Source organism: Pan paniscus, chromosome 21 (genome assembly GCF_029289425.2).
Source record: "Pan paniscus chromosome 21, NHGRI_mPanPan1-v2.0_pri, whole genome shotgun sequence".
Lineage (NCBI taxonomy): Eukaryota > Metazoa > Chordata > Mammalia > Primates > Hominidae > Pan > Pan paniscus.
This window is the reverse complement of record NC_073270.2, coordinates 13967752-13992513: the sequence shown is the minus strand read 5'-3', so window position 1 is coordinate 13992513 and position 24762 is coordinate 13967752. Positions and strand designations below refer to the sequence as shown.

General features: G+C 39.7%; 1 protein-coding gene across 2 annotated transcripts in view; it reads right to left on the bottom strand.

Moving 5' to 3' along the window:
* SPTLC3 (serine palmitoyltransferase long chain base subunit 3) overlaps positions 1-24762 on the bottom strand; it is a 159238-nt gene that overhangs the window by 61102 nt on the left and 73374 nt on the right. For both annotated transcript variants that reach the window (XM_003810576.6, XM_034947071.3), the window contains 2 exons: positions 14596-14720; positions 12227-12320 (listed from right to left, as the gene is read on the bottom strand). In XM_003810576.6, the coding sequence (XP_003810624.1) occupies positions 12227-12320; positions 14596-14720 (219 nt within the window). The remainder of the gene's footprint in view (positions 1-12226; positions 12321-14595; positions 14721-24762) is intronic.

The following is a 24762-nucleotide window of genomic DNA, read 5'->3' as shown; positions in this document are numbered from 1 at the left end:
TATAATATTTTATACTATTATTCATCTTCTATAACCAAATCCTCTGAATGGAATAAAGAGATGGTGAATAAAAGCATTCCTGTTAAAAATGTTTTCCCTTTGGGACTTGGAATTTATAAGTTTTTGTGCAGAAATGATAGATGGTAAATGTGGCTCCGAAGACACTGGAATAAAAACTAAACCCAAGTGAACTAAATTAGTAGTCATTTTAAAATGAATATTCTAAGATTTGGAAAAAATATGTAAATTCAGAGGCCACTGTGTTGTTTTTGCACCAAAAAGGTCACATACACACGATGGATTGATCCAGAATTTTAAAATGAACACCACGAGTCCTAAAGAGAAGCTTTTCTCCATTTTTAAAAATAACACGCAAGACATGAAAACAAGCCTTTCGGTGGCCGCGCTGTGTTTTATACATTTTGCGGAGGGAAGCAAGAGGAATCCCAGTCTTTTCCAAGTCAGGGACTTCGTTGTGTTTGACTTGAATGGAGATTGCCATGGGAGTGGCTTTTGGTGGAGTTCACAGCCCCCCAGGGTCAACACACCAGGATTCTTGAGCAGAAGGAAAATCAATTAGCCATTTTTTTTTCCTCCTGCAAGGGATGAACTCTCCGACCTCTTAGAATCACAGAAGCTACACAAGAAAAGGGAAGACTGTGCTCGGCCTGGATTCTGGCCCCACCTTAGCCCCTGGCATGTTCCTCTCTGGTTCTCTGTCGTTCTACAAGGCTACAGTGCGTGGGTTACAAACCCGCAGATTTAAGGGATTGTGATTTATGTTCTGTAGGCCTTATGGGATTCTACTGTTTCAGCAAGCTGCATGCTTACATCTGCAAGGGATTTTTTAAAAATAATGATGCTTATTAAGGCACTTACACTTGCATTATGTTAATCCCCATGACACCTCTGAGAAGTGGGGAAGGACTGTTAGGTTTTTGTTTTTTGCAGATGAAAAAAACAATGCCAGAAGTTTTGTTAAAAAAAGTTCCCCAAACAAAAGCCCTCCAAACAAACCTGTTCTTGTTGATTTAATAAGAAAATTCTGAGATACGGAAATTAAAATAAAAGTATAAATTTGACACCATCTAGGCACACACACACGGTGCTATGGTACAGTGTGGTTGTCGAGTCATAATGACACACCACGGACTTAAAATGACCACTATTTGAGCATTAATAATGCCTTGGTGTTATTCAGCACAAAATTTGACTCACTAAGGAGGTTTCTTTTGGTTTGTAGAGGACTAAAAGGATTGAGCTGGTTTGGTGGTGTATTAGTCCATTTTCACGCTACTGATAAAGACATACCTGAGACTGGGTAATTTATAAAGAAAATGAGGTTTAATGGACTTACAGCTCCACGTGGCTGGGGAAGCCTCACAATCATGGCGGAAGGGGAAAGGCACATCTTACGTGATGGCAGACGAGAGAGTGGGAGCCAAGCGAAAGGGGAAAACCTTTATAACACCATTAGATCTCGTGAAACTTATTCACTACTACGAGAACAGTATAGGGGGAACCGCCCCCATAATTCAATTATCTCCCACTAGGTCCCTCCCACAACACATGGGAATTATGGGAGCTACAATTCAAGATGAGATTTGGGTGGGGACACAGCCAAACCCTATCAGATGGTTATAAATATCTAGCTATAAGAAATGAAAATGTGGAGACCATGTTCTGATGCCTAGTGCAAAACAGTCCTAGCCTTTCGCCAGCCTAGTTAACTGGATTACTGAATTACTAAATACTTGGAATAATCCAACTATGTGTCCAAAGCTACAATCAGGCTTAGGTGACAAATGCTCTTAGCCAGCCTGAGCCTGTGCCTGTTCTTACATTCAAAACCCTAATAATAGCAAGCCTCCTGGATCTGGAAAAGCTGAAGATGCAGTTTTGTGAAAAGAAAGCACATGGCAGCAAGGGACCCAGAATCTTCCAAGAAGGTAGGGCATAGTTCATAGTGTGTCTTCCGAAAGAAAAAACCCAGACATTTAGCTTTCCTCTTATTTCACTGTCAAGTGGCAACACTGTTGCATACATCAGGGCTTCCTCCTTTCTCTTCTCTTGTGCAGCTGTGGGTTTTCCAAAGGCCTAGATCTAATGTGAGATCTTTGCTCACTGCCCATTTCTCAGTGCCCCTGCTCCCTCTCCTATGGATCCAGGAATGCGAGATTGGGGCTGAAACTCAGCCTCCACTTTCCATATGCTCCTGGTGTGGTTGGTGGTTTATTCTTTGTCATCCAAGACCCCACAAAAACTACTTTCAGCTGCATTTAGAGACACCCTTTGGTTCCCTACTCTCTGGGTTGCTCAGCAAAAATATTTTTGTGTCTGCCTATCAGCGGCACTCATATTTTGTAAATGAAAAGATGGATGGATGATGAATGAATGTTACTTTTTACTGTTCCTAGTCCCTTACCCCCCATCTCTATATCCACTCCTCTTATTCCTTTGGACATGCAGTTTCATCCTTCAAGATTCAGCCCAAATGTGAAATAGTAAGTAGTGGGTATTTAAATAGCTATGAATGATGACAAAGTAATTATTCTTACTTTTAAGATGGTGGCGGGGAGGACTGTCCCCCTTGTTTAGCCTTTCGGCGGAAACAAAATCACAATGACCAATTTTGTCAAGCAAAACAATTATTTTTTGAAAGTCACATTTATGGGGTCTGTTCTCCATGAGATCACAGAGGCCATTTTTGACTGAAAATCTGGTGCCTTTAAGTTTTATAAAGCAGATTGTGCAAGGACTTTGGCTCAGGTTTTCTGGATGGCTCTTTAAACATGTGGATAGATGTCGCACAGCCTTAGGCAGTTGAAAGAAGCAAAGGGATCTTCTTGGAAGAGTGCAAAAGACAGCTGAGAGCAGGTGACCTGGGTTGGGCTTATGGGTGAGGCAGGTGCTAGGGACAGGGCCTGTTTACCCTGCAGGGGGAGGGGGTAATTGCAGCAACTTTTGACTCTGTAGGCATGAGATGAAGGACAGGCAGAACCTAGAAACCAGGGACAGGGTGTCCAATAGGCTTGGGCTCTGGGCTTGATGCAATGCATAGGATTCTGATCTGCAGGAAAGAGATTGTGGAATGAGACAAAGTACTGAGATGGGATCTCTAAATGAGGGGGCTCAATGCACGAAGGTGAGACATGATTCAGGGAACAGTGTAGGAGCCCAGTGGTTAGGATTCTCAGTCAGGTGGGTGCTGGCAGCATCTACCTAACCAAAACTGCCTTGGCCCTGGGAGAGGTGTACGGGAGATGGAGGCTACCAAGTATTACATTCATCACTCTACGATCCAGGGGCAAACAGAGGGTAGAAAAGGCCAGGAAAGGAGGTAGCGTGTCATGCTTAAAAACGGAGACTCTGGAGTCAGACTTCCTAAGTTTACCAGCTCTGACTCTTACTAGCTCTGTGTATCTAAGTCACTTCACCACTTTATAGATGTTTCTTCTTCATCTGTCAAAAAGGAGATAAGAGTAGCAGGTGATTCATTTTGTAGTTATGAGGCTAAAATGAGTTGGTGAATGTAAATGGCTCATTACAACGAAGGCTCAATACAGTTGATTATCATTAAAAGATAGGGAGGCAATTGCTGGCTTTATTAAGCAACCTAGTTTAGAAATCCAAGTTGGACATGGAAATATAAAAGATCATGGCTTGCAAAGTAGTCTAAGCCATGTTTACGGGTTTAACTTTTTACTTAACCTCACGAGCCCTTGTTCTGCAGACTAGGTAGTGCTCAGAGTTTTCTGGCAAACACTGGCCTTCTTTTTCTTCCTCCTCTTGGTCTTTAGTAGGCAGAATTTTGGTTCTTCCTTTCCACTTTTTTTTTAAACTACTCCAAATGCTTGGCCTGCCTGGACCTCTGACCTCATGACAACTCTCTAAGCTGAAGAAACAGCTTTTCTCCGAGGCTAGCTTAAGAAAGTCTTAGTGACTCACTTGAGGACCGAGGTTGCCTGCAGTCTCGCTGCTCTGAGTGTGGTTCTGCATGGCGGCAGCAGCAGCAGTAGCAGCAGCGGCACCCAGGAGCTTGTCAGGATGCAGGATCTCAGGCCCCCACCCAGACCTGCTCAATCAGAGTCTGCATTTTAACAAGAGCCCCCAAGTACCTCGTGTGCATATGAAAGCCTGAGAAATATTGGGGAAAAATAACTTCATCATTTGCTCATTTCCTCAAAATGCACCAGAAACACCATGGAGAACAAATGTGTTGGTTCCTGGTTGCAGCTGACTCTGTAGCTGAGGCCGTGAAATGGCTGGAGAATGGCTGGATAGCACAAGGGCAGCCTGAGGGTTGGCTATGTCCCTGAAGCTGCCCACAGTAGAAAATGCAAAGAGATATTTTTAATACTTAGCCAGCAAGAATGCAGAGGCCAAACTCCAGCATTCTGAATTGAAATTGAGGCTACTAACAGGATAGGGCTCCATTAGCCATCACACTGGACTGAGTTTTACACAAGGGACCATAGCTTTCTGAGTCCTACATATGGCCTGGCAGCAAATAGCTGGACTCAGCTAGTGGTTAAGAGTGTTAACAAGTGCTGTGCACATCCTGCCTATACCCTCTCAGCCCAGCTTCTTCATGCAAACACAGGCCATTCTTTGCCTAAGGGCTCTTTTTCTGGCTGTGGGAACATAGCCTGAGTAGGGAGCAGCCTTCGATCAGTCACAAATGGGAATTTGTGGATAAATACTTCAGCTCCCTCAGCCCACAGGTAGGGATAACAGTGAGTTATCTATCCTGGCACCCAGAGTTTCCTAGTAGAATCAAGGTCCTGTTGTCCCCTCTGGTCACTTGCTTGACAATGCACCATGTTGGCTGCCTTCCTGTGCCCTGCTCACCTACTGGTGCTTCCTGGCATCACTTTCTGAATAAGTGACTTGTGATTACATCCGTGTCTCAGGGTCTGCTGCTGGGGGAAGCAAACCAAGACAAAAGCAACAGACTTGGGTCTGCATTTTGACCCCTGTGATTTATCATTTGCCTGACCTTAGGCAGGTCATGTAATCACTTTGAGGATTAGTTTTCTGTTTAATAAAATGAGGATAATGAAAAGAACTGTGTATCTGGGTTGCTGTTAAATGAACCAGTTAGCTAAGAACTTAATACCAGTGAAAGCTGAATAAATGATAGAGTAGTTATGACTCAGCTATTATCCACATGTACTATTATAGAAGAACTAATCTATGGTGATAAAAGATTCTGGTACTCAGGTGTTTTTCTTTTTTGTTGTTGTTATTGTTTAAGAAATGAGGTCTTGCTATGTTGCCCAGGCTGGTCTTGAACTCCTGGCCTTAAGTGAGCCTTTCATCTTAGCTAACCGAGTAGTTGGGCTTACAGATATGAACCACCAGGCCTGGCTCTAGTACCCAGTTTTGAATTTAGCATCACTAAAAATGCACTTCTGAGTCTTTTCCTGTTTTTTTTAGGAAATAGACTTTGGGTGTTCTGATTTTGCTCCCCTGCAGAACTTTCCTTCTATTTAGTCTTCTCAGGTATTCATTCTGGCTTTGTGGGAAATGGAGAGAGAAGAATAATGAATAGCTTTGGAGTTAATGGTCAAGCCTATTTACACAGGCTTAAAAGTTTATTATGATGGTCTGAGTAGGTTTAAGTATATCTTAGGTATTTTTTCCTACAGAGAATTAAAAAATCCAAGGGCCCAGAATTCTGATTCATTTATAGTTGGCTTAAATAACAAAGGATGTCCACTTCCATTGGTACTGCTGAAAAATAGAACCTCCTCCTCTCCAACAGGCAGAAGAGTATTGTTAAGGTGTAAGGAGAGGGCATGAAGCAGAGGACAGTCCATGAGAGCAGAACAAGTTTAGAGTTGCATGAAATTCCACAATCCCATTGTTTAAGAATGCTCTGGTGCAGGTGGCCATTCTTAAAACCTGTCTCACAAGTTATTAGCTTCTATCTGGACTGGTTGTGTGTGTCATGCACATACAGTTTCTGCAGATCCTAAACAATCCCTGTATTATCAGTCCAATCTGTGTGGATGCATATGAAGGATTAAGACATCACTGCATACTAAAGCAGTTAGTATTATCTTGGGAATAGCAGAGCAAGAAACAGAGCCAGCAGCATCTGATGCTGTACATATTATAACTCCATTCAGTTCTTTCCCTGTCCTTATACTTCTTGCTTCCCTCACCTCTCAAGAAAGAAGTCATTCAGAGGACCCTGGAAATAACTCTGCTCTCAAGGTGTCTGTTTTTGTGATGTAAATACAACAGCAGCAGAATATGCTCGTGTTTCAAAGTTGTATTAAACATGTGGGTGTGTGGGAACAAGGGTTTTGTGCACCTGTGAATGAAAGCCTAGTGGTATCCTATTGCTGCTGTAAGAAGTTAGAATACACTTAGTGACTTTAAGACAACACAAACTTATCTTACAGTTCTAGAGGTCAGAAGTCTGAAATGGGTTCGACTGGGTGAAAATCAAGATATTGGCAGGGCTGTATTTCTGTCTGGAAGCTCTAGGGGAGAATCCATGTCCTTGGTTTTTCCGGCTTCTAGGGAAATGCTTCCTGCATTCCTTAGCTTGTGGTCTTCTTTCATCTTCAAAGCCAGCAAGGGCTCTTTAAGTCTTTCTCACATTGCATTGCCCTGATCCTCACTCTTTTGCCACTCTTTTCCACATTTAACAACCCTATGATTGCACTAGACCTACGTGGATAGTCTCTTTAAGGTTAGCTGTTTTGCGGCCTGAATTCCATCTGCAACCTGAATTCCCTTTGCCAGGCAACATAATGTTTGTAGGTTCTGGGGATGAGGGCATGGACATCTTTGGAGGGTGAGCATTATTTTTCCTACCAAAGAGAGCAGAAGAGCAACAGCAGCTCAGGCATAATAGACTCCCATGGGTTAGAGGACAGACTCTGACCTTAGCTGCACCCAATTCTCAATTAGTTGGGAAGGGCAGTATTTACCCAGATAGCTCCAGGCTTCACTATTAATCAGTTGTATGATCTTGGACAAGTTGCTTAACAACTCTAAGCCTGAATCTTCTCATTTGTAAAGCAGTTCCTACCTCATGGAATTCTTCACAGGGCTAAATAAATTAGAGAAGGCCATTACCTCAGCATCTGGCACAGAGGACTTTCTCAATAAATGTTAGTTGCTAGTCTAAATAACAACAGCTAACATTCATTGTTAGGATAGAGATAGTAACTATTATCTATTTTTCATGAGTACAAAAGGAGGGCATGAAGAATAAGTTACTGAATGTTTTGAGAGCTTTGTAAAATTGGGAGATAAAATTTAACCCTTAAATTGTAATTTCAGCAAAAAGTTAAGAATTTAAGGGAAAATTTTATTGGAAATAATTTGAAATGTAATAGAAAAATTCCAAGAATAAGAGTACTGCAAAGAACACCCACTTACTTTAACCTAGATTCACCTATTAACACTTTATCCCATTTGCTTAATCATCTCATCTATGCATATTTATAGCTATGTCTGTCCACCTGTGTTTAAATGTGTGTGTACACACACACACAATTGTTTCCCTGAATTAAGACAAAGTTGCATATATCATGGTCTTTACCCTAAATAATTCAATGTGTCCTCCCCTTTAAGAATAGGGTATTCTCATACAATTACAGCAGGATTCAGCAAACCTTTTCTATAAAAAAGCCAGATAGTTTTACTTTAGGCTTTGTGGACCACATACAGTCTCTGTTGCGTAGTCTTCTTTTTCTTTATACGACGCTTTAAATATGTAAAAGTGTTCTTAGTTCACAGGTCATAAGTTGTCTACCCCTGGACTATGATGAAACGATCCACTTCAGTATTTTTAATGTTGATACACTATTCTTATCTAATATTATCTAATTTACCATGCATCTTCCAATTTTTCAAACTGGACTAGTAATTTCCTTTATGCATTTTCCTGTCTCTTTTGGAATCTAGTCTAGGATCCGCCATTGCACTTGGCTGATACTGTTCTTTCTTATCCTTTAATCTGGGCCATTTCCTCAGCCTTTCACTGTCTCTTATGGTATTGACATGTTTAGAGAATACAATTCCCTTTTTAAAAATAGAACATTCCTAATTTGGGGTTGTCTGGTGACAGGATTCAGTGCTCTAACCTGCATCCCATATAAATGATGTCAAAGGCTTTTTAGGGTATCATATCTGGAGACACACAGGGTCCATCTGCCCCTCACTGATGACTTCCAGGTAATAGCAAATGGAAAAACAACAACAAAACAAAACAACACAAAAACAGAGAATAGAGAAATTCTAAGAGAACACTGCTGTAGAGACAGACGATCTTCAGAATTATTATTTTTTTTTCATCCAGTGCTGTTCAAAGCTTTAACTTAAAGCTTGTGTCTCTGTTTCCATCTCTACTAGACATATGAGAAGGCAACTAAATGTTTTGAGAAAAACCAGTTTAGCTGGGGAACAGCATGGTAAGAAGCAGAACTCCCAGGTGCCTTTTGTTGCTTTTTGAAGTACATACATTCTTAGCATGATCGTTCAGGTCATGCTGAAAGTCCTGCTGCTCTCTGCATGCTCCAGATTAGTTTTCTGCTTGAAATAATCTTTTCTTCTTCCCTGATTAGAATTATCTTAATCCTTCAGCATCTACTGCAAATGCCATCCATTTTATGCAATTCCCAAGGAGAAATAGACTCTTCATTTTTCCATAATGTTTTCTACTGTCCCTTAGTGACACTGATGACAATGACGAGGGTAATAATAGTAATAACATAGCAGCTACAAATAATTCAGTAGTTCCCATTGCCAGGCATTGTGCTAAGCACTTATATGCCTTTTCCAACCATAGTATTATTTGTGTATCATAATTATCCTCATTTTTGGAATAGGAAAATTGAGATCCAGAAGGTAAAGTAGTGTGTCTAGGACCACAGTTTCGCAGTCTAATAAGCTGTAGGATGAGGACACAAATGCATGGGTCAAAGCCTGTACTTTGTTTTAAAATATTGGAGCAATGGTTTTAATTTTATATATGTTGTATGATTATAATAATATTGTTAGCTTAAATTTACTTACAGGGAAACATACAAATATTAAGTGTACAATTCGATGAATTTAAATAAGAATGTAACCATCACCCCATCAAAAGATTGCCCCAGAAAGTTCTTTTATGCCTCTTCTCACCAATTCCCTCCCTCCAAACCAGAGACAAGCATTGTTATAATTTCTATCATCATAGATTAGTTTTGTCTATTTTTGAATTGACTACAAATGAACTCAGACAGTATGTATACACGTTTGTGTCTGGTTTATTTCACTCAAAATAATTAAAATAATTTTTCTTGAGAGTCATCCATATTATGTGTAGCAGTAGCTTGTTGCTTTTTTTTTTTTTATTGTGGAGTAGTGTTCTATTGTATAAATAAATAATAGTTTTTTCTACTATCCTGTTGGTAGACATTCGGATTGTTTCCAGATTTTGGCTATTATGAATAAAGATGCTATGAACATTCTTGTACAAGACTTTTAATGGACACACACTTTCATTCCTCTTGGGTAAATATCTAGGTATAGAATTTCTGGGTCATAGTAAAGGAGTATGTTTAGCTTTATAAAACCTTGACAAATAACTTTCCAAAGAAGTTGTGCCATTTTATACTCCACAGGCAATGGGTGAGCATTCTAGTGGTGGCTCCATATCCTTGCTAACATTTGGTGTTGTCATCTTTTAAATTTTAGCTATTTTAGTGGGTGTGAGAAAGCACCGTAGCCAAAGCCTATACTCTTAACCACTGCTTGATGTCATCATGGCCCTTTTCACTTTATACAGTAACTTGCATGCATATCTACCTTTCCTACTAGATTCCAAGCCCTCAGATAGCTAAGATATTACTTATCACTTTTATAGTCCTTCAAAGGGCTAACATAGTGCCTGAATCAGAATAGATAATAAACGCTTAATAAATTTTGGCTTGGAACACATTCTCTGCCAACTTTCGATCAAGAGTGTAAAAGAGTAGAGAGGGGAAGAGTGAGGATAATTAATATGGCAGGTGTCTGGTGATATATCCCAGGGCACACTGGCAAGGTCTGGGGACAGCTTAGATTAAAGGAGGTTCAAAAAATAAGATTCTAGGTCTTATATCTCTCAGTATACATTATAATCATCTGGGGAACTCAGAAAAAAATGCAGGTGTTTTGGCCCCAACCCAGTGATGGTCATCTTGGAGGATTTCTACCCTAAAAGCCTTAAGCTGGAGAATAGGGAATGCTTGGTCAATGATTAATGAAGCTTACGTTTAGTCTCCCAGTTGGTCATTTATATATGTATGTATGCTTACCTACCTATCTATCTATATGACAGATATTTGGACTGAGTTGATCTGAGGTGGGCACAGTCATTGATCTTTTATGGATGTTCCCTAGATGCCACTATTGTGCAGCTAGCATTATGAGCACTGACGCAGTAGAATGGAGTGAAGAAACAAGGGGTTTACATTGATGATGATCATGTTGATCTGTTCCAAAGAGATAACACCCCGACTACGTCTCTCTGGAAGTGAGATTATCACGTTTAACCACATACATAGATGGAACTACAGTTGAATGACTGCCTAGCTATCCCCTTTATCCTTTGCCAAGTAGGCAGAGCCTTTGATCAGCAATCATCTGTCATGCTGAAGAATCAAAGGGCACAACACACTTGTGCTAATACCAGAGGCATTCCTTGTAGTCTCTTAATAAACTTACTTGGAGCCTTGAAAGACGTCTACTCCAAACATGAATTCCCAACACTGCCAAAATGATTTGAGTCTAGATGTGACAATCCATGATATTTCAGGCAGAACTGAAAGAATTTAACTTGGCTTATCCAAGTCTAAAGCCGAAATTGAGTGTTTGATGCAAAATGGACAAATGAGGTCAGTGTATTTTGAATGACATTAAGCCAGATGTTATAGCCACCCTATAAGTCTGAGGGGGCCATAGTTTGGCTCTTCTGAAAGGTCTGGTCCTGAACTGCACTCTAACTGTTCATCTTCACATAGCTACTGAAAGCGGCTCAGTAAGGCATAGCCAGACCTCACCCCACTCAGTGAGAGCCATAGATTTTTCATTTGAACAACTCTACGAGTTAGACAAGGGGGTTCACTTGAGAATACTCCCATGCATTTTCTTTCCTCCCCCATGGGACAATTGTTCTTTGGTTTAAGATTGCTGCGAGGTGGGCAGAACAGAATTGAAACAATTCTTCCTCAGTTCTCCATCAGCCTTCTTCTTGTCACTTCAAACTTTGTTACCTCCTTGGAGGATGGAGGGGAGAGCTAGGAAAGAGGAACAGGGAAAAATGAAGGGGAAGGGAAGGCAGGAGAGAAAGGTGGTAAGGAAGAAAGAGAAAACAAATTTGTGTGTGTACACGTGTGTGCATGTGTGTGAGTGCATGTGTGTGCATGCATGTACACATGCACAGAAAGAAGGGAATTTTCCAACGACAATAACAAATTAGAATCAAAACCTTTCAACCAGGAGGATCCTTACCTATCACAGAGTTCGACACCTCATTTTACAGATGAGGAAAATGAATGCAAGGAAGATGAAAGGATTTATACAAAGTGACACAGTAAGTCAGGAGCAGAGCTGGACGAGAGAACTCAGATGTCCACCACCATCCACCTCCTTCAAAGTGTTTCCTGATAATTTCCATGCTGCCTCATCAAGACCCTAAAAGAAGAAATAGCCTTCTGCCTGCTCCTCACCACCCAGCCACGCAAACCAGACCCTGAAAGGACATTTCAATGAAGTCGAATAGATGGTTTCGTTGGGTGGGGATCTGAGCATCTGTGGGTGGGCAAAGTGAAAGGAGGCATCCTTCTAAGGAACAGGCTAATTTTGTACCTGACCTTAACACAAAACTTAAGTCTTCAAACTTTCCCAAGGCAGAGCTGTAGAAAGGGAAGAGTAATAACACTTCTGATAATTAAATGGCAGTCCTGAGAGATCAATCATGTATTTAGAGGCCACATTGCAAAACCACTAACAGTGACATTAATGTGTTTGGGTTACACTTAACAATTTGGATGTTTAATGCATTTCAACCATTTGTTCCAGGTCACCAGAGGTTAACAAGCCAGGAGTGAATGTAAACATAATTGTGTTTCATGAGGCTACGTTGTCACCTTGAAGAACAGAACAAAGCCTCATCAATAATCTTTACTTTCTTCTAGGAGCAATCCAGTACATGTTAAGTAAATACATTGATACTCACTGTTGTGTTTGAAGATTCTTATGGTTGCACCTGAGAGTCGGGCCCCAAGCACAAGCGATGTGTGGTTTAACTCATCACTTAAAATGAGGCATCCCTGTGCAGAAAACAAGCACACAAAACACAAGCCAATAAATAAAACCAAGGAAAAACAACTTGTGGGGACAGGAAGACACTCTAAAACCTATCACACAATTTCTAAAACTCACTTTAATTTTAAAAGGCCAAGAGTTTAACCTGGTGTCTATGTGGACAAAATCATGTATAGCAGTTAGCTGATGGAGATGGAAATTGTTTTAAGAGATTACATGTTCACTGCAACATTTGCATATAGTTTTCAGTAGAGAAGTTCATCCAAGATCCTTGTTAAGCACCAGGTAGAGCCTAAAGTGTTGATCTCTGACAGGAAGATTGGTAGATTTTTGGGTGGGTTATGAACTTGTAGGGGCACTTCCATGAGAGATTATTTGGAACAGTTTTAGTTATTCCTCCTGAAAGGCAAGGGTCTTTTGTGCAGGACAATTCAAGCTCTTACTTCTGATCCTTATTTTCCACTGTATTAACATCCCATGTATGCAAAAACTTCAGTTTTACAGTCAAAAATTTTGAATTTGGAGAAGTATGGATGGCAATTCAGTCGGAGGTATGTGGATAAAGTCAGCCTAACTTACTGCTTGTAAATTACCCTTTGTAAAAGTATTCTTCTTTTTAAACTAAACGTTTCTAAATTGTAAAACTTCTTAAGCATACCAAAAATGCAGGCAAATTATGGTGGACCTTTGTCTTTTGTGGTCTTCCAGAATCTTTGAATACTCCATTATATTTCTGTAGTTTCACACACAGCATGTTTTGAGTTTTTTCGAGGCAAAAGCCACAAAAATTCCCATATATTTGTACTCTAGATATATGCATATTTGTAATTTTTCTGGCGGAACATTTAGGAGTTATTTATAAGCCTCTACCTCACCTTCCCTAAGAACAGGACATTCTCATATAAAAAATCACAATTCAGTGATCACATCCAAGAAGTTCAATGCTTCTACAATACTATCATTTGATAGACAGTTCAAATTTAAATTTCCCCAACTTTTCTAATGATGTCTTAAGCTTTTTATAGACATTATCATTCGTTTGATGTTGTTTGGTGCAAAATCCAGTCTAAGACCATACATTGCATGTAGTTGTGATGAGACACGTTTTCAAAGGCATAAATTTGATTAATGTACTTGCTTACTTGCAATGAACCAGCCAACTTCCCATTTTTTTCTGAGGAACAATTTCAAACACCAGCATGATTGTCATTACATGGCTCATTGCCATTTGTCACCTGCTTTCATCTCTGGTCTTTTCTTTGACCACCATTCTATATTCTAGTTCCTCCAAACCTATGTATTTTACACATGCTGTTCCCTCTTCATGTCCTAAATAATTCAACTTATTTATCTGTTAAAATTCTGTTCTCCTCTCATCATTTTTGCCCAGACATTGCAGACTTTCTCAGGAAGGGTTTTGGGCAGCTCTTTGTCCTTCCTCGTATATGGGCATGCCTTTTCTATGGTATTTGTCCTATTTTATTCAGCATATTGTTTCCCCCATTAGACTGTAAACTACATAAATTTAAAATACATAGGTCTTGTTCATCTTTGTATGTTTTGTATCTTCCCTTATATGAGGACATAGTAGGTTCTCAATAATTGGTTTATTGAATGAAAAAATAAATGGGTAATGTAGGACAAATATTTTGTCCAAATAAATGCTTAATAAATATTAGCTCTGAGAAGTTGCAGATGGGAACTCAGGAGCCCAAAATTATGACTGCTTTGTTAAACTGTCATTGAAGACGAATTCTGACCCATGTCTAGGGCTGCAATTATATAATCAGCAATATCATGACAAGATTTGCTGGACTAAGCTGGCATACTTATTCAAAAATACCAATATCCAATCAGTTTCTCCTACGAAAAGAACCTTCTCAGCCATACTTCTTCTTTTTTTCTTTTTTCTTTTTGAGACAGAGTCTCACTCTGTCACCAGGCTAGAGTGCAGTGGCCCGATCTCGGCTCATTGCAACCTCCACTTCCTGGGTTCAAGCAATTCTCCTGCCTTAGCCTCCCAAGTAGCTGGGACTACAGGTGCGTGCCACCATGCCCAGGTAACTTTTTTATTTTTAGTAGAGACGGGGTTTCACTATGTTGGCCAGGATGATCTAGGTCTCTTGACCTCGTGATCCGCCCGCCTTGGGCTCCCAAAGTGCTAGGATTACAGGCGTGAACCACCGTGCCCATCTCAGCCATACTTCTAACAAGGACCTACTCAGAGTTACAGTTCTTAGGAGTAATACAGTAGAAGACAATTATGTTAACAATTCTCACCTTTCCAACTAATGCTGGGATATTCATTGAGTTAGTTGCGAATCCCATCCCAAAGACCATAGCTGCTTCCACATTCAGGAACTTAGCCACAAGGTCCTCCAACTCCTTGTGCTTATCCAAGGTGCCTGCACATAAAATTACATGAGAAGTGAGCCTTCTCTTTTCAACAAGGCCAAGATTGAAAACTCAAATTCCAGTACGTACACATCACCAAAAGACCTATACAAGAGTGCTTGTAGCAGGAAGATTTGCCATTGCCCTAATCTAGAAACAGCCCAAATAGTCAACTATTGTAGAATGGAAAAATACAATGTGGGGTATTTATACAGTGGAATTCAATACAGCAATGAGAAAGAATGAACTACTGCTCCACACAACATTGTGGATAAATCTCACAAATCTGTTGTTGAGTGAAAAAAGTCAGACATCTAAAAAAGCACAGGCTGTATGATTTCGTTTACATAAAATATGCAACCAGACAAAACAGATCTGCAGTGTTAGAAGTCAGGATAGTAGTTACTTTTGTTAGGAGCATGAGGACGGTTTTTAGATTCTCTGAATGTTCTATTTCTGCATTTGTTACATAGGTATGTTTGCTTTGTGGAGATCCATTGAGCTGTATACTTATGACTGGTGCACTTTTCACCATGCTATAAATGAAAAATAATTTACAAAAAAAACCCCGCAATTCTTCTCTCTTTTTACTCTACATCTCACAAGTAATTAATTAAATTATAACCCCATCAGAGTTTTCCCACACCTAAACGCAAAACAGATCCCATGATTTCCATAGATACAATAAAACTAGTTATAATTTATTGAACCTTTGGAATGTACTAGATACTGTGTTGAGCTCACTGTTTAGGTTCTCTCATTTAATCTTAGAAGCCCAATAATGCAGGTATTTTTACTTCACAGATAAGAAAACTGAGGCTTAAGAGGTTACCAATAAAAAGCAACAGAGATAATCTAGTTTAACTCCAAAGTTTAGTTTTTATCTCTTTACAATCTCTTACATACTTGCCCTTTGATCCCTTCTTAAACATAATCCCCTTATGCTTTGCTACAGCAAATGTTGATGCTGCCCGTATTTTCTGTTTGCTTTCACTTGAACTCCTAGGTCTGCACAGTCCTATATGGTAGCCACCAGCTACATGTGGTTAGTGCAATTGAGAAACTGAATTTCAAATTTTATTTTATTTTAAGTAACTTAAAATGTAAAGCTAAAGCATAGTAAACTGCATTTCACCAACTGCAAATTTATTTTTTGATAGCATTACATTTCATATTAATTATTGGAAATTTAATGTCTTTATGAAGATGTGCTGTAAGTGTAAAATATGTACCATTTTCTGAAGCCATAGTACGATGACAAAAAGAATGTAAAATAGCACTTTTTTTTTTTTTTTTTTTTTTTTTTTGAGATAGAGTCTCGCTCTGTCATCCAGGCTGGAATGCAGTAGTGTGATCTTGACTCACTGCAACCTCAGCCTCCCGGGTTCAATCAATTCTCCTGCCTCAGCCTCCCAAGTAGCTGGGACTGCAGGTGCATGCTCCCATGCCCAGCTAATTTTTTGTATTTTAGTAGAGACGAGGTTTCACCGTGTTGCGCAGGCTGGTCTCGAACTCCTGAGCTCAGTCAATCCACCCGCCGTGGCCTCCCAAAGTGCTGGGATTACAGGCGTGAGCCACTGCACCTGGCCCGATATTTTTTTATAGTGATTACACATTTAAATGGCAATAGTCTGCATATACTGTGTTAAAGAAAATGTATAATTAAATTGATTTTACCTGTTTTATTACTTATTAAATATGGCTATTAGAAAATTTAAATTACACATGTGTCTTGCCTCATGTTTTTATTGAGCAGTGCTTTCTGAATGATATAACAGATAAATGTACAAGTGGAGAGATGCTGTAATTTGCACACATAGAACATAGGAGCTGTTGCGCAGATTTAAGTTACGGAAGTATTGTTAGCATGTTTAGGGCCGCTATAAACATACTTTCTTCTGCCTAAGGATCAACATAGTTTACTATACAAAGTATGATATAAGAATTTATTTAAATCTGTACATTAATTTTCTTACTGTGCTAAAATGGTAAGAAGGTATTGAATGGTCAGTTCTAACATTTATATTGCATTTCATGTTGAAGGGCACTTGGTGATCTGTGGCCTTCATGAGAGGTCACACTGAGGGGCCTTGCTTTTCAAACTGAATTTGTTTATCCCCAAAGTTATTAGAAGGCATAGTAAAACAGGTGTTCTAGGCTGGGCGCGTAGCCCACGCCTGTAATCCCAGCACTTTGGGAGACTGAGGCGGGCAGATTACCTAAGGTCAGGAGTTCAAGACCAGCCTGGCCAACATGGTGAAACCTCATCTCTACTAAAAATACAAAAAAAATATATATATAGCCGGGTGCAGTGGCAGGTGCCTATAATCCCATCTACTTGGGAGGCTGAGGCAGGAGAATTGCTTGAACTCGGGAGGCAGAGGTTGCAGTGAGCTGAGATCGAGCCACTGCACTCTACCCTGGGCGACAGAGAGAGACTTCATCTTAAAACAAAAACAAAGGCCAGGCACCATGGCTCAAGCCTATAATCCCAGCACTTTGGGAGGCCAAGGCAGGCAGATCACGAGGTCAGGAGATTGAGACCATCCTGGCTAACATGGTGAAACTAAAAATACGAAAAATTAGCTGGGCGTGGTGGCGGGCGCCTGTAGTCCCAGCTACTCGGGAGGCTGAGGCAGGAGAATGATGTGAACCTGGGAGGCGGAGCTTGTAGTGAGCTGAGATGGTGCCACTGCACTCCAGCCTGGGCGACAGAGCAAGACTCCATCTCAAAAAACAAAAACAAAGACAAAAAACAACAACAACAACAACAAAAAACAAGTGTTCTAGTAGTCAGTCTGACTCAAGATTTGGTGCAATGTTAAAAGTTTACATTGTAATTTCAAACTTTGTATTATCAAAGATATATTATGGAACAGAAAGAGAAACTGATATTTGGGAATAAAACATGGGCATATCATTTGCCAGATACGCGTTTACCTAAAAGAGGCTTCTTCCCAATGGGAATGGTTCCAAGAACAGATAGTGAAAAGGCCAACAGCCTGGGCATGAGGAGACTAGGTTCTGGCTTTAGGTCTTCTATTACCAGCTGTGTGGACTCTGGCTATCTTTCCTGAAAGTTTGCAGAGGGATTGAGAAAAATGCCATTTTAGGCTTTCCCGATGTTGCACGTACTATTTCCTCCACATAAAACCATTTTTTGCCCTTCATCTTTTCTCTAATGCCTTTCTCAGCTTCCCCAGGGAAAACTGGTCATTTTTCTCTTCCAAGATTGAATAACATTTATCATATGATGATTATAGCACTTATTAAGTTGAACTGAGAATGTTCCCAGGGCAATCTTCTCTAGTACAGAAAGAGTCCTTGGGGTGCAGATACTGTGTGTGAGATGCCATGACTTCCACAGATACTGACAATAGTATCATAGATGGCCATAGTGTCAGACATTCTATGATGGTGTCATAGATGTTTGTCTTGGCAACCACAGTGTCTACCACAGTGCTGACACATAGTAGGTACTTGTAGAGTTATATGGGGCCTTTTGATGAATAATGAAGACAGGGCTGAGCTTAGAGTAGGAGGTGGCACAGGGAAGAAGATCAAATGGCCATTCAATGCCTAGGCAACAAGGTGACTAGCCAGTGAATACCAGCTTGAAGACACTGATTCCTAGAGAAGTCTTCTAGTAAAGACACAGGGTGCCCACACTTTGCCAACTTGATATATTTCCCCTTTCCTGCCCAGAGGGTCAGGAAACTGGCCCAGTCACCCAGAAGTGCATGAGCAGAAGTTCATGATGCATCTCCATGTGTCTTTCTCCACCGTTAATCTTTCCAAAACCTGCTATCTCAGGAGCGTATCTACAACAATTGCATCATTAAAAGTTGTGAGGATGATATGGGATGTGTTGTCATGCAATAAAACAGCCAGCCGACTCATGAGAAGTGGGTATGTCTAAGACCAGTCTGAGAAATTGCTCCCTACAAGATCCTTTCCATTAGACCTGGCTTAAAGACGGGGAGGAGGCTGGGCACAGTGGCTCATGCCTATAATCCCAGCACTTTGGGAGGCCGAGGCAGGAGGATTACTTGAAGTCAGGAGTCTGAGACCAGCCTGGCCAATACAGTGAGAACCCCATCTCTAAAAAATAAATAAAAAGTAAAGTAGCTGGGCATGGTGGTATGCACCTATAGTCCTAGCTATCTGGGAGGCTGAGGTGAGAGGATTGAGCTTAGGAGGTTGAGGCTGAAGTGAGCTATGATCACACCACTGCATGCCAGCCTGGGTGACAAAGCAAGATCTCGTTAGGGGAAAAAAAAAAAGAAAAGAAAAGAAGGAAAAGGAAAAAGAAAACAAGGGAAGAGAGAAGAAAAAGGAAATGTAGGTGTCCATCTGAGGTCTGAAGTCCCCAGACACAGTCCTTTTTCAGGATTTCCAGTGGGCACATGGTTAGCAAAGTGATTTGTAGCTCCTAGATGCAAGACCAATTTCTATGACCAGATGTCTCACAGCTGAGTTACAAGTTAAGAGCAGTTTTGCATCCAGGGGCTTACCTTCATTTATATAGAAAACAATAAGCCCCAAACTCCATTACCATGGAATTTCTCTGTTTGGTGTTCATAGCTCGGATTTTATTAACAAACCTGAAAGATTCCTAGGATGGCTGAGGATCTTTCACCACTTCTACTTCAGGAAGTCATGCCTTTGAAAGTCAGATTGGACTGGTCTAGGGTGAGGTGGATTTTTAAAGGAATAATGAAAAATATTCCTTTTAATCAAGGGCTGCTTTTCTCTTCCTGCTCTTCAAATTCAAAAAATAAAAATGTAGGAAGAGCTTGGGGAAATAAAGTAGTCACTAGAAGCTTTGCTTTCTACAAACATTGATTCAGGCCATACCCTGATTGAGTAAAGATGTCAACTTGCAGTTGGTGGTGCAAATACTTAGGTAATTCTAGAAATCAAGTACAACATTTTGTCTTTGGTATATAAATATTGGCATTTTTTAACTCCTAAGAAAGCGTAGTTATAATGCTAGCTGAAGGTATAAATAAATCCACAATTTTTTTTTCTTTTGTTTCTCTGTGACATTTTAGTCTCTGAAAGTCAATAACAGCCATAGATTGGCTATTGACAGTGGATCTCCAAATTGCTTTGTTATGCATAAAATGAATCTTATTTTTGTCCTGGTGGTCCATTTATCCAGTGTTATGCTCAAAACCTGCCTTATGAATAAGGTAATAAACATAAACTGGAAGTATCCTCTTGTCAGCTCTCTAAGTGGTATTTTCATGTGCCAAGTGCCACATTTGCTGCCATCAGTCAAATCAAAAATTAGATTCAAGATAAAGTACCAATATTCTATCTATGGACTGTATGCATGTCTACTGAATTTTTATTGATACTGACTGGCTCATACTCTTTAGTCAGAGATTACTGGCCTACATATTGACATTTGTTAATAACAAAGAGTGTGGGTGTTATTAACAAGCCTGTTTCACAACTACCAATTCTTCTTTTGTAGCCCACGTGAAGACTATTTTCCAAATTGTAACCGTAGCCACTTTTGGTCCAGAATGTCCTGTTCATAAACTGTTCCTTAGACCTGGCCTAAGAGCAGGCGGTTTATTATGGGGACCTGCCAGCTGTCCCATCTTGCCATTCACACTGTGAGTCAGAGCTATGAGTTCACATCTGTGCCACTTTGCTTGAACTGGTAATTCTTGCATTAAAGCCAGCATTCACATTCTGCTTAAAGAATTCCATCTTGGAGTTCATGCTTCAAAAGCATTTGGGGTACTCTGCTGTCCTCTTTGATCCACTTCCGTCCAGTCTAATGGAGGTTATGGAGCAATATTGCTTTTTGAGTGACTTTGTTTTTCTGGCCAATATTCCGAGATAGTCTGGAAGAAGCCAGATGTAGTATCTGAAATGGGTCTAGGTCATACAGTTACGAAGCATACACCACTGCTGCTGGGTTAAAGACCCTCCATCATGGTGAAGTCTGGAAAAATGGTGGAAGTAACTTTCAACTGCCCACTTACTCAGGCCTTCATTTTAAACAAACCACAAATCAACCTGCTTTTTGGCAGGTTGAAGCATTAGCAAATATTAGATCAGATGTAAATAAAAACCTTAAGTGGGGCACAGATATATAATTATGATGGTCTTTCACATCAAACAATTCTGATGAGAGAAGATTTTCTAAGTAGACAGAATAATAACTTCTCTCTCATCCCCTGGTCTCAATTTCCTTTTTGTAAAGTTTTATTTATTTTTATAAATAATGTGTAATGAGTGTTCAGCAATGTACCATGATTGCTTAATTTAATCCTCATGCTCTATATCCTCTCTAATCCTCACACCTACACATATTCTATAAAGTAAGCAACTGTATCCTTATTTTACTAATGAGGAAACAGGTACCAACGTGATGCTACTTAAAGGAGACAGAACTGATAAATGCAGACCATCTGCTTAACAATGTGCCAACCTAACATACTGAAATATTTTAAACCTTATCTTAATTGTCATCCAAGTTTTTGAGGTTGGTACTATTATTATCTTCATTTTATAGATGAGGGAAAAAAGAACCTTGAGAGTTTAGTTTACCCTCAAGACCCCTTGGAGGTTCCACAGTCACACAGTTAGTAAGTTTAGAGCCAAGATTCAAATTAGCATGTCTGACTCCAGAGATGAAACACTTCATCACAATTCCATGGCTTTTTCCAAAGCAGGAAATTTTGGCAGCTGTTAGCCCAAGGGATGCTAAGCATCTGTATGTTCTTAAATATATAAAGCTTTGTTGTTATAAACATCAGAGGACAATTTATTGAAATATTAATGTATGCACGTTCTCCTTAAAAATTTTTTATTCCCCTCCTTCCATGTTTGGTAAGTAACCAGGTTGGGTTTAGTCTTTTGTTCGTAGAGGGGTTCATGATACAGGGTCCAAAGCAGGAATTATTTCCTGCCAGTCTTTATAGAAGCTTACACAAATTGAAGGGATTCCATTAGGAGTACTCAAAGGAGAGGAATCAAGGTATGCGAAGCAGAGAGGGTAAAGAGGATTTGATCAAGACTGGGGTCAATGGATCCATTCATATCTCTTGATGGTAGCTGCCTGGGGACCGTTGCAAGTTGCATGAACATGGCTTGAACGCTAGATACTGGAGTTTCTATCCTCAACATAGACTCCTCAGCCTCCAACATAGGACAGAGACACTAGGTTGCTGGACCACAGGGCTTGTATTTAAACAGTGGGCCAACAGTGTTGACCAGTGTGGTTGTGGGACCAAGGACCAGGAGACAGCCCTGATGTTGGGAGCTGCATAATAATCTAAAAGCTTTGCTCCATCTTGAAGAATGGGAGCCTCAATATGGACTAAAAATAGAAATCCAGATTGGGAATTGGGGCCAACATTAACTTGGTAATAAAAAAAAGGAACTTGAATAATTCTTGCACTCTCGAGTTTGTGATACACATGGTCTTTCCATTCATTAACTATGTGACCTTGGGAAAGTTATTGAGACTTTCTGGACTTTGGCATGAGCTTTCATAAAAGTAAGTTAGACTAAACTCTAGGGACCTTGCTGAACCTCAGTTCTGTGATTTCATTACTCCTTGTGTATTTTACTTTGACTAAATGGCAGAGAATTAAGTCTGAAAGTAGTATATGATAAGATGAGAGGCTCTATATTGTACCTTTGATGAAGATTAATACATAGGCCCCTATGTGGTCTTTTAGTTCTAGCTCTTCATTAGAAGAGTTTATTCTACTCCTTCTGGGCTCACTAAGATAAACTCAAATTATATAGGGGCTCCAGGCTGGTGAATAGTTCAGAGGAATATACACATCTTTACCCTGAAGGATGATAATAGAAACATAAAATAGGTAGATGAAAAATAGGGAAAGTCTGGATAAACTCCTGGACCCTGCAACTTAAGTCTTTTCAACCCTGCGCTACTTAACACTAGGTGAAAAGTCAGGTCACATATTTAGGTTATGTCCTGTCTATGAGAAGAAACACAGGTGTCAAGATGATCAGAAATGACTTCCATTGTACTACCAGGTCTAACTCTTTTGCATTATCAGGAAGAGTACAGAATAAATGGATTGGTATTACATTTCTGTCACATGGTTCTTTTGCCACCCTCAATGCTCCTCTTCCCAAAGATAATCACCTGGACATGAGAAATTAGGGGCAGACATTGATGATGTCCTTGGTCTTCTTCAAGTTGATATCACTGGCCTTAAAAGATATACACAGGTGCCGATGTCAATGAAGTTTGTAGTCTTAATATATTTGGCTCTAGTGAGAGTTTTTTAGTCTAAAGGAAAGAGCTTGGTGTTTGGCTGATGTGAACTGAGATTTGGAAATGTGGCTCAGTGCTATAAATCTAGAGGATTTATTTTCTCTAAATCATTGTGATGTCAAGTACTTGTCTAGATCAGCAAACTTTTGATAGAGATCTAGAGAATAAATGGTTTGGGCTTTGCAGGCCATATGGTTGTTGTTGCAACTATTCAACTCTGCTATTGTAAAGTGAAAGCAGTCATAGACAATACACAAAATAGTGGGTGTGGCTGTGATCCAACAAAGCTTTATGGACACTGAAATTTGAACTTCATATAATATTCATGTGTCACAAAGTCTCATTCTTATTTTTATTATTCCAATTATTTAAAACTGCACAAAAACAGGGGGCAGCTGTATTGGTTTAGTGACCTCTGATCATGATGGTTTTCAGTTTTTGCTATGAGCAGTATAGGGCAGTACAAATGGCTCTCCAGTGGGATTCAAGAGAACTGATGTCTAGTCTTCTCGACCTACAGACTGTGGAAACATTGATTGGCAAGTCATTAAAAATCTCTGGGGCTTCATGTGTCTCATCTTATGGTATTTATGTGGGAAGATGGAAGGTGGTAGATCTACAAATTCTGAAATTCTATGAGTTTCAACATTGTTTGATCATCCCAGATATCACTTTGCTGGCAAGTATTATACTTATGTAAAATTACTGTCATATCTTGTTGAATTGTGCTTGGCTTTGTTGAACCTATAGGACTGAATTCTACACTTGCAGAAATATGCCTGCTAGTTGAAATTGAGCTGTGCTATAATTTCTATCACGGTCAGGAGAAGGGCAATTACGTTGTCAGAACTCTACTAGGTCTCAGGAAATTGCCAAGAGGCTTTAAGAAACCAAGATACGCTTTCATTTTTCTCCTCCCAAACAATTCCTCCGAGAGTCCCATTCTCCTGAAACATACTTTTAAAAGAAAATTAAGAGGCTTGAGAGAAATGCAATAAAATCTCATTAATTGGAATCTATAATAATTTGGTTTGAGAGGAATTGGCACTATTCATGAAGAAAAGTTTTGTGGTGTCTATTAACCAATTAGAGTGGGGATGTTCATTGCTAATTTAATCAAATCCACTGCTTGAAAATGTGTTTGTTACATTGATTTACATAAAAATATGTTAATTGAAATTTCTTTTTAAAAGAAAGTTAAGCTCTCTACTTGGTAGCAATTTTTTAGAAACTGCTCGTTCTTAAGGCAACTTAAAAGGCCATAAGAATATATTTATTTAAAATATACTTTAGGCGTATTGCATATTTAGGCTGGTCCCTTCTTCAAAAGCTCAGGTTAACAAAACTACATTTCTTAGACCTAGCTACAAATCTTTGAGAAAGAAACACAGGAAGAGCCTTGATAATTTAAATTAAATGATAGCAGATAATTTGTTAGGAAGATAAATGGTTGGGAGGAGGGCTTTACAAATTCTCTAATGATTAAGAACAATATGCTAGGCATCCTATAGTTCATAACCTATAGTTCAGCAATGTATAGCCAATTATTAACCAATGTTATTTCTGTATATCAGTGACAATTGCCATCAGGTAAGTTTGCATCAGCCCACTCCTTGTTCCTCTTTGCCTTTAAAAACCTGCTTGTGGCAAAGGCGGGAGGGAGCACTTCCCAAAGCAACTTGGAAGTGTGTCCTGGGAAGCTGTCCTCAACTTCGGCCCAAATAAACTCTCTATATTAATTTTGCTTCAGTTTCTTTCTTTAGGTCGACAGGAGGAAC